This window comes from Lupinus angustifolius, chromosome LG09 (genome assembly GCF_001865875.1).
Source record: "Lupinus angustifolius cultivar Tanjil chromosome LG09, LupAngTanjil_v1.0, whole genome shotgun sequence".
Lineage (NCBI taxonomy): Eukaryota > Viridiplantae > Streptophyta > Magnoliopsida > Fabales > Fabaceae > Lupinus > Lupinus angustifolius.
In genome coordinates this window covers 3,835,073-3,846,060 of record NC_032017.1, presented here as the reverse complement: position 1 = coordinate 3,846,060, position 10,988 = coordinate 3,835,073, and the positions used below count along the sequence as shown (strand labels likewise).

The following is a 10,988-nucleotide window of genomic DNA, read 5'->3' as shown; positions in this document are numbered from 1 at the left end:
CATAGTGTTCAAAGTTGCTCCTACAGTACATCGCCAATGATGTTGGTGATATACAACCTACCCCATTCTCTATGCATGAAGCGTAAATATGTGATGTTATCTATGTTAATTTCTGGACCTAAACAACCAGGAAATGACATAGACATATATTTGGCTCCATTAATTGAATACTTGAAGTAAATATAGGAGACATGCATAAATGTATATGTTGCGTATAGAGAAGAAAACATCAACTTGAGGGCTTTGTTGTTCTGCACAATCAGTGATTTATCTGCCTATTGTAATCTGTCTGGATATAGTACAAAAGGACATTTTGCATGTCATATATGTGAAGATAATACTTATTCAATAAGGTTGGAACACTATAAGAAGAATTTCTTCCTTGGCCATTGTAGATTTTTGCATTCAGATTATCACTATCAACGATGAAGAAAAGCATTTGATGGAAACAACGAAGAAGGTCGTGCTCCTTTGTCATTGACAGGTGACCAATTATTTCAAAAGCTAAAGAGTTTGAATACTAACTTTGGTAAACCTTTTGCAAAAGAAATTGTCACAAATAGGTGGAAGAAAATGTCATTCTTCATTGAATTCTCATATTGGAGTTCATTATATGTAAGACATTTCCTCGATGTTATGCATATTGAAAAAAAAATGTGTTTGAAAGTCTCCTTGGTACCTTACTCAATGTCCCTGGTAAGGCCAAAGATGGCTTGAGTGCAAGGTTGGACTTGATTAGTATGGGAATAAGAAAGGAATTGGGTCGATAATGAAGGAAAAACGTACATTTCTACCTCCAACAGCTTATACTTTGTCGAGGAAGGAGAAAATGGAATTTTGTAAATTTATTCATGGTGTTAAAATTCAAAAGGGTACTCTTCCAACATTGATAACCTCGTATCAATGAAAGACCTCAAGTTAAAAACGTCTTAAGTTTTATGATTGTCATGTACTTATGGAGCATTTATTGCCTATTAGAATACAATTAATTCTACTAAAACTTTTTGAGGAATCATAACTAGGTTATGCTTCTTCTTCAAGGCAATTTTGTAGCAAAGTAATTGACCCTGAAATGTATTTTGATTTGTGTGAGCTTGAAATGTATTTCCCATCTTCTTTTTTGAAATAATGGTTCATTTAAGCATCCATCTTGTTCGAGAGACACAACTATGTGACCATTCCTATATGAGATGGATGTACCCTTTTGAGCGTTATATAAAGACATTAAAAAGGAATGTGAAGAACCGATCAAGACCATATGGATGTATTATCGAGTGATATGTTGTTGAAGAAGCTCTTGATTTTTGTACCGGATACCTTACTGATGGTGATTTCATGGGCATTCCAAAGCCTCGATATGCAAAAAAGCATTTGTTGAAGGTATTACTAGGAATGATATATTGACTATAACAAGAACCGAATTGGAGTAAGCACACTTATATGTTTTACCTAATGTCGACGAGGTTGAACCATATGTTGAAATACACAAGGAGGTGCTAAGGAAGTCTTACCCAAGTAAGAATGAAAATTGGATTTCCAAATAGCATAATCGGTGTTTCATAAAGTGGCTAAAAAAGATGAGAAGTTGAATATAAATGCACATTCGGTTTCCGAAAGATTGAAATGGTTAGCCAATGGTCCAAGTATTCATGTCTTATCTTACACTAGTTACCTAATTAATGGGTTCACGTTTTTTACGAAAAACAAGATGATCAAAGTAAAATGCAAAATAGTGGTGTGACTTTTGTCGCTGGAACTGTACACATGTCAAATGCAAAAGTTAGAAACCCAATATATGTGAATATGTCATACTTTGGAGTGACTGAACGAATATGGGAACTGAATTACACAATGTTTCAGATGCTAGTTTTTTATTGTATATGGGTTGATTATAACAATGGCTTCCGAATTGATGAGTTAGAGTTCATGCAGGTGGATCTTAATAAGAAAGGATATAAAGATGAGTCATTTATTATAGCATCACATGCTCAATTAGTATTCTGTGTTAGTGATCCAGCTGATATGAAATAGTCTATTGTTATTTTAACTAACAAAATAATCATCAATAATATTGATGACCAAGAATATGAAGATATTGATGAAGATGATCCTTTTTTTGGGACATTTTAGTCGCGTGAGGGCAGACCAACTACGGATGACGATTTATATACAAGAGATGATCATGATGAAGGGCTTTGGTTAAATCAATATGTTCCTCTAGACAAGGATGACCGTAAAAGACAAAAAACAATCAAAGAAAAGGAAAAAATAGATGCAAGTAGCCTTTGTATCAATTATTGCTTAATTTTGATTGTTTGTAATTTGTATAATTTTGTTTCTTTATAATTTTGTTTGTTTATAATTTGTGTAATTTTTTATTTGTAATTATTCACTCTGTCGAAACATAATTTGCATGATATTCATTATTTGTAGTTTGTATTGTATTGATGTTAATAAAACAAATTTCTGGCATGTATTAATGTGTCTGTGTTATTTAGAATGTATAAATGTTTGTGCTGTTGAGAATCTTTGTTCTGCTAATAAATGTATATGCAGATCTTAATTTATACAAATCAACAGCGAATTCTAGGGGAAACCCTGACATGTGTTGTTGTAAAAGATAACTATAACAACGCTTTTTATAAACAACGATGTTGTACATTCTTAAAACAAAATTGTTAAGGTGCTTCTTGAGAATATTTATGAATAATACAACATCGTTTTTATATTAATGTGTTATTATAATATGAACTGCAACAGCGCAACGATAAGCGTTGTTAATAAGATCTATAAAATGCATTGTTTATATAAGACATATATGACAGTGCTTTGTGGATGATGCACTGTTGTATTTATGCACTATATGGTAGCGCTTTTCGTGTGATGTGCTATGGTATATATTCAATACAACAGCGTTTGGGAAATGTTGTTAATGATGACAATATACTATTGCGGTCAAACAAAAATGCATGAAAGCATTGTTATACATCTAAAATAAGCATTGTTGAATGACAACTCTGACATAGTGCAACTTAATATCTTCAAATCGCTTACTTTTACAATAGTTTAATTTTAGTACCTTCATTAAATCAAAACATTTTTAACCCAAATTTAATTATTTGCTAAATCTTATATACTTGTTTGCGACAACGTGTTTGGTTAAAAATAAAAACAACCAATTTGTTGGTTAGCACTAATTGGACTTGAAAACGACTCTGGTTATATTATTAACCGAACGAGAGGTTGAACCGCTTTGCACTAGAAAATTTCAGTTCAACCGTGTTAAACTCAATTAAACCACAATAACTCGAAAATTAAACTAGGCAATTCACTTAAAAATTTTAAAAAAAGTGCAACACTTTTTAACTTGGTCCAAAAAAAGGTGGAAATATATTACTTAAATATAATTATTAATTATATAAAATATTGGTCTAAACCAATGTTATGAGAACTGGACTAGACGATCTGACTATTTTCTGGACTTGAAAACGACTCTAGTGTGCAGTCTTAACCAAATGAGGAGTTGAACCGCTTTAAACCGTGAATATTCCAGTCCGACCATGTTAAACTCGATTAAACTACAATAACCCGGAAAGTTAACCGAAAGGTTCACATAATTCTTTTTTTAAAAAAAAGCGAAATACTACTTTAATATTTTATTCTACTCTAGTCCGAAAAATATGGGAAGATGTTATTTCAATATAATTATACATAATTATTAATTATATAAAATTTTACATTTATATAGATAATATTAATTATATATAAATTCATTGGTCTGGCTGGGCGATTTAGCCATTTTAAACAATTAAACCTAATATGAAACATCTTCTGATTTGATATCCGAATCGGATTTGGTCCAGACATCCATTTATTACCCCTTCACCCACTGCTCATTCTTGTAATGACATTTAAACCTAATATTTGTATATTGTTAGCATAAATAATTATATATAATTACTATATTATTAACTATCTATTTGTATTACTTTTAAAGAGTCAATACTATTTAAATATGAATGATAAATAATATAATTAATAATAGTGTATAAAACTCATACACTATAAGTGTGCATACATTTTTTTTTTTCTTTTTTATATTATTTATCAATTATACATCAAGTGGTGCATCATTTTAAGATACTTATTACATAAGTCAAGTATCTTTAATAAGATTGTATAATTGATTTTTTAATCAGTATCCTTTTTACCAAGACAATTTTATTTGAATCAGGTAAAATTATTATCCTATTTTCTGTACCAATTTTTTTTTATCTCTATCAAGTATTTAACAAATGTATTCTCAATATTAGAATTTGAAACTTATAACTAAAACTAGAATAACTCAAGATTCAAATATGAATCCAGTAATTAATTAGAATAACTCTTCATTAATTATTTTATTATGTATTTTTTAGTATAACCAAAAGTATTCATTCACCCTATTAAATAAGTAATTATTTTTCGGATATGTGATTTTCAATTTCAACTAATGTTACTTACATAACTCAAACTTTTGACCTAATATAATATCTAAGAATCTAGCTGAAAATAAAATCATTATAAGAACTTCTACTCGGTTATTCTACTATCTACTTAGTTGTGCATTAAATGATTGATAGAGAATGCAATACACTTTTGTTCTAAATGCCAGTATAAACACTTTTGGGATAAATTGGTGGAAAGTTAAAACATGACTAAGGGACAAATAAATAATTGAATAAATGTAATTTTTTATTCCAATTTTGTCCTCTTTAAAATATTATTTACATTTAAAGCACACATTTAGTGAGTTGATCTTTAATTTACTTTTTTATTTAATTCTATATATTTTCTTCCAAATTAAAAAGTTAAATTTATATTTATCTTTTAACTAATTTAAAAAGTTGACACTTTTATAAGAATTTCTAGCATATAAAAATTGTATATTTAATTTTGAGTAAACAATATAAGTATAAGTTGACGGACACGATAGTGTTAATCAACAAATAATTATATATATGCACGAGAATAAATAAGCAAATAATTAAAAGAGTCAAAGGTTTGAATTTGAAACATAACAAGTAGATGCGTAGACGGAACTTGGTGCCTTACACTGTTTGAGCCAATTTACAGGTCACTGTTCCGTTCAACTCTAACATCTACCTAGCTACCTCCTTTCTGCATTTTATTTCCCCATAAACAATATCATAAATGTTCCTTGTTTGAGCAATTATGATTGGATTTTTTCCCTAATAATTAAAAACTGAACCAACTCTAACTCTTTATGATATTTTTCATATTTAAAAGGCAATAAAAACCTATAATAATGATTGATTAATATAGTATAATTAAAGATTTAAAATACCAATAAGTTTTTTTATTAGAGCTAGTGTTTTAAATTGCAAAATGATATTGTGTTTATCCCAATTGCATAAAATTATGAGAAAATATGGTTGATGTGATTAAGATGTTGTTGCAAAGACTCTTGAAACTACATATTATGACCACAATTGTGGATGCATATTAGAATTTAAACTAAAGTTCTAAAGAGTTTAATAAATTTACCCTAAAATGAGACTCTTTGCAAATTGTGCAATGAGCATATTCATCTATGGTTTAATATGTTCTTATAACATTGAACTTTAGATGAAAGCAGGTAATCACTTTTACTTATATTCTACTCTATAAACGAGTTCAATTTTAGAAAAGACTTTCAATTAAGCACATAGTTAAGATATAATTACTTACACTAGTTGAACTCCCACGCAACTAAGACCATATATAATTTGAGACATAAAAGGAATACAAATTATTTTCTAAAAGCATGGTATATAGCGAGCCACAAAGACATGATGGGCTAAATTTTTTATTAAAATAATTACTTATTTTTCAGATCACATGGAAATTAGGAAAAGCTCCACTTCGAACTTCTCTTACATATTTGATAGGGAACAAATAGCAAATTTACCAAGAACACTATGAAATTATTCTACTCCTAAGAAAGCTATAAACTAAGAAGATGATAAAAGAGTAAATTCTTCATATTTCATTGATTGATTTTATTATGGATGAACAAAACACAATTTAAAGAAACCCTAAAATGATGATGACCACACAAGTGTCATCATCTCACAATAAGAACATTCTAGAATTATTCCTATAATATTAATATTTAATAAATCTAAATAATCAACTATAATATTTTATCTTATTCCCTTTCTAATAAATCTCATAACAAACATTATAACATACATCCTATCAATATGTTTGAGGTTAAATCTTAAATCAATATATTCCTTTAAACATTGATTTAATTCTTTTAATTTTTTTACAAAGTAAATAGTCTCGAGTTTAGTTTAATAATTAACATGCCTCAATTTAACATGAGGCGTAATCACGTGTGGTTTTACTATGTTAATCAACCCACTTAAACATTTGACATTTGTGATTAGTGCGTTTAGAATTTTGGCAAGTATTTCTAAGATTTTTTTTTTAATCAAGGACTTCTCTCTCTATATAAAGAATTAATCATTCAGAACTCTCACATTATAAGTACTGATCTAATTTTTTTAAGAATATGTTTATCATTTTCAATAAATGACCACGCCAATTTATAAAGATTATTCATGCATGTGTTATTTGCCACCTATTAATGTTTAATTAGTTGTCAAAAAAAAATAATATCACACAGGTACAAAGTTAAACTCTTTTTGAACAATGTTAATAAGTTTAAACAAATTGTGTATGTTTGGCAAAGAAATAAATAAGATCTCACAATAGTTTGTGATGTGAATGATTTATGATTTGTCAAAAAAAATTACAATGTACTAAATTTCCGTATTTTGGTTAATCACAAGTTTTTGACACATTAGATGACATAAAGTGTGATACAAATTGATGCCTTCCATTGAGTTTATAAGTTAGTAAATAAATTTATTTAATAAAAATATAAGTTATTAGCCCACTTTGGTTAGAGAGAGTTTTCTTATAAAAGAAACTAGCTAGTTACAACTATGTAGGGCATATATATATGACTCACATAAACATTGACATATATATATATATATATATATATATATATACATATATATATATATATGACTCATCATTTTACATTTATAAGTAACTTGATTGTTTAAATTATCAAATATTTTCAGTTCAATCAACTGCCTTATTATTTTGTTAATTTTTTAGTCTTCAACTTACTTTTCTTATATTAAGTTTTCATATATTAATTTTTAAGAACACTCTAATAAGAGAAATTGGAAATTTGGGATCCAATTAGAGCAACTTATAAAAATCAAACTTACTTTTTTCATGAGTTAAACTCTCAAATTTTTTAGAAGGAACAATATTTATCTCAGACAATTGAAATCAATAATGTTTTTCCACAATAGAGAAAGAAGAATCTTGCAAGATGAATTCAATTAAGCTAGTAAATATATATATAATATATATATATATATATATATATATATATATACTTCTATACTATATACATAAAGCTAAAACATGATGTAACTTTCACCATGATGTAATTTCCACTTCATATTTTGCCATTCACATTATTTAATTTTTACAAAAAACCATATAATCATAATCAACCACCAACACATTAATTAACCACATCTCTCACATTAAACTAAATATTATCATAAATACACAAAAATTATAATATAAAGTACAACAAATATATTATAATTATATTATATGGAAAGCCAAAACATGGTGTAACTTTCACCATTGTGTAATTTTTACTTCCTATTTTGCCCTTTACATTATTTAATTTTTACAAAAAAAAATCATATAATCCTAGTTAACCACCAACACATTAATTAACCATATCTCTCACCTTAAACTAAATATACAAAAATTATAATATAAAATACACCGAATACAACAAATATATTCTAATTATACAAAAGTGAAATATATAAAAATTAAATACGTAGTACCATACAATATTGACCGGCAGACACGAAATGCATGTACACACTAATAAATATATATATATATATATATATATATATGAATATTAAACCAAAATCTGATTAAACTAGCATTAACATTATTAGTACAACTAGTTTGTACATCTCATATCTCATATGTCTACCTTCTTGTCATTTCTCTTTTTCTTTTACATCCAAGGTAGATTATGTATATTATAAATGTACAACATAGTTGTAGAGATAACATTTTTCAAATATAAACAAAATTTTAAGGAATTAACAAATCTTCATATTACACGACAAACTTGCACTCAGTTCAATACTTCAATCACAAAAGTCCAGAGTCATTCAACATGTTGCTGTTGTAAGTGTCCCTTTCATCTTCAGTGTTCCCATTGACAAATGATGTGGAAGATAATGAATTCGAAGTAGTCAAAGTAGAAGAAGAAATTGTGGATGATAACAATGAGCTTAAGTTGAAATCATTTTTTTGGTTTCACCAATTGTATCTACTCACATTATGGGTAAGGAATTAATCTCTTTCAGAGTGCATGACTGTTCTTTCCAACAAGTAATCGCTCCTAGGAAATCCGATTGAAATTTGGCATTCCCTCGTTGTTATTTGATGAAATCTGATTTTCCAAGAGATTGTTGACAATGGAGTTGAACTTGGGCAAAGACAAACTTTGCATAGTTGATATTGATTGTGGTTGTTGTTGTTGATCTGGAATGTAACCTCCTTCATATTGCCACAAATTTGGTATACTTGTATTATCTTGGTGGCTAAAAGGAGTAGCAACAATTGAAGATATTTGGTTCTCTAATTTTATTTTCATGAGTTGGGATTCCACATGCAATGGATCATTTGATGTAGCACAAGGTTGGTGATTTTCTTGAACTTGAACTTGGTTTGATCGGAAGTTTTGGATAGAGTTAAGTTGCATTGGATGGGAGCATTGGGATTGGTTTTGCAATAGAGGGCTACTAGTACTTATACCAATTTGGTTTTGGTGGAAATTATGATTCATAATATCTTGGTTTCTATTTTGATATGATAAGAAAGTTGTGAGTAAACTTAGCAATTGGCTTTGATTATTTACCACACTACTACTACAATCAATTCGAAAAGGACTAGAAGAATAATTCAATTGGGGTGAATATAAAGAGTTTAGAATAGAGGAGTGTTGTAGAACCTCATAGTGTGGTGTATGAGTAATTGGATCTATTCCCAAATTTAATAACTTTTTTTTTATATGAGTATTCCAATAATTTTTTATCTCATTATCTGTTCTTCCTGGTAAGTTTGTAGCAATTGTAGACCACCTAATTGGGACAAAGAAAAATCCATTTAGATGATGGCAATAATTTCTATGCAGAAAATGACAAAAAATAAAGGAAGTGTAGTTTTTTATTACTTATATATCATTGGTTTTACATAGTTGCCAAGCAAGCTAGCATTCTAGCTATGAAATCAATTTTAATGCTTCACATGATTGGTGGTACATGGATTACTTGGCTACCCTTCATATCATATATATGCAAATTCAAAATGGGAAAATATCACCTATCTCACATTTTGTGCCGTGACAAAATTCAATTTTTTAATTGATCAAAATAAAATAAATTTAATGAGAGAAAAATTTAAGGACAAATTTTCTTTTCATCTCTTTGTCCCATCCATTTTTTAGATTTGTTTTGGGTAGGAGACATTGAATCAAAATAAAAACTAGAGGTGATTTTTTTGTGAAGTGACGTACAAAAGAGATAATGTGGTATTAATAATTGAAGTAAAAAATATGAGTGAAAAACATGAAGAAAAATATATTTAGAAACTTGATCATGTATCATTAGTGTTGTCTATATTTAATGTGAAAAGATTTAATTTCTAAATTACAACCCTCATTTAAATATACCATTCACATAAATTATATGAGGAATAAGCAAAAGAATGTTTTATCACGTACTTGTTTCCCATCACACTATGTAATTGTATGATGGTTTCTTCTTCTTCCAATGAGAATTTTCCCCTCTTTATATCAGGCCTCAAATAATTTGCCCAACGAAGCCTGCAACTCTTTCCACATCTCTTTAATCCTATCATTCATTTATTGTAAAAATAATAATATTAATAATTAATACAAAGACTCACATGTTGAGTACTAATTTAAGTAACTAAACCATTATTTAAATGTATAAGAACTTTAAACATGATTAAGGAAGAATATGTGTATGGGTCATATAAAGAGAAAAAAATCATGAACAAATTAACATAAACCTAATTACCAAACTTTACTTTGACTACCTTATGATTAATTGAAATCACATCTAAACCAAGTGTTGATCTAATGGTTTACATGTAAGCCTTCATTAAATTCTTAGGTAGACCAAAAAGTTAAATATTCGATCTAAGTGATACTTATTAAGAGGGATAATCACACAATTCGAAAATGATTAGTTCATTACTCATAGGGTGATGAGATATCGTAGGTTATAAGAAAAAAAATCTCATCTATAAATCTAGCATGGCTAAGTGTGAGAAATAGCTAGTACAAAGTATTTATATACCTGCATTCTTGGGAAGGATACGCCATTTCCCATGCCCATGTTGCTGAATATAATCAATGAGTTTCTGATCTTCCTCTGGAGTCCAAGGACCTTTCTTCAACCCATTATTTTCACTAGAAGAATTAGACTTAGTCATCATGAACAATTTCACACAATATTTCTTATGTCTCTAATGGGATGAAAATATTGTTTGTGCCTCAAAATTAGAAAGAGAGAAAAACAATATATGAAATGAAAGAAATTAAGACTTTGCTAGCGGTGGGATGAATGAGTGAGAAAACGTATATAAATAGTAGAGATTGAAGAAAATCTAAGTAACATGATTAAGTCAATGGGATTTGGTACCGTCCTTTTAATCATTTTTTATTGCTTAAGAGACGTGTCTTTGTCTAAGAAAATTTATAAAACATCCATGCACTGTTGTTCCATCATGGACTATTAATTTTCTCACACACACTAGAGGCTCTTGCTATAGTAAAAAAAGATCCTGTG

General features: G+C 28.4%; 1 protein-coding gene across 1 annotated transcript; it reads right to left on the bottom strand.

Moving 5' to 3' along the window:
• LOC109356410 (transcription factor MYB76-like) lies at positions 8,042–10,698 on the bottom strand. Its single transcript, XM_019599737.1, has 4 exons — positions 10,497–10,698; positions 9,896–10,025; positions 8,533–9,254; positions 8,042–8,414 (listed from the first exon to the last, which is right to left on the bottom strand). The coding sequence occupies exons 1-4, from the start codon at positions 10,633–10,635 to the stop codon at positions 8,260–8,262; spliced, it is 1,146 nt and encodes a 381-aa protein (XP_019455282.1). The 5' UTR covers positions 10,636–10,698; the 3' UTR covers positions 8,042–8,259.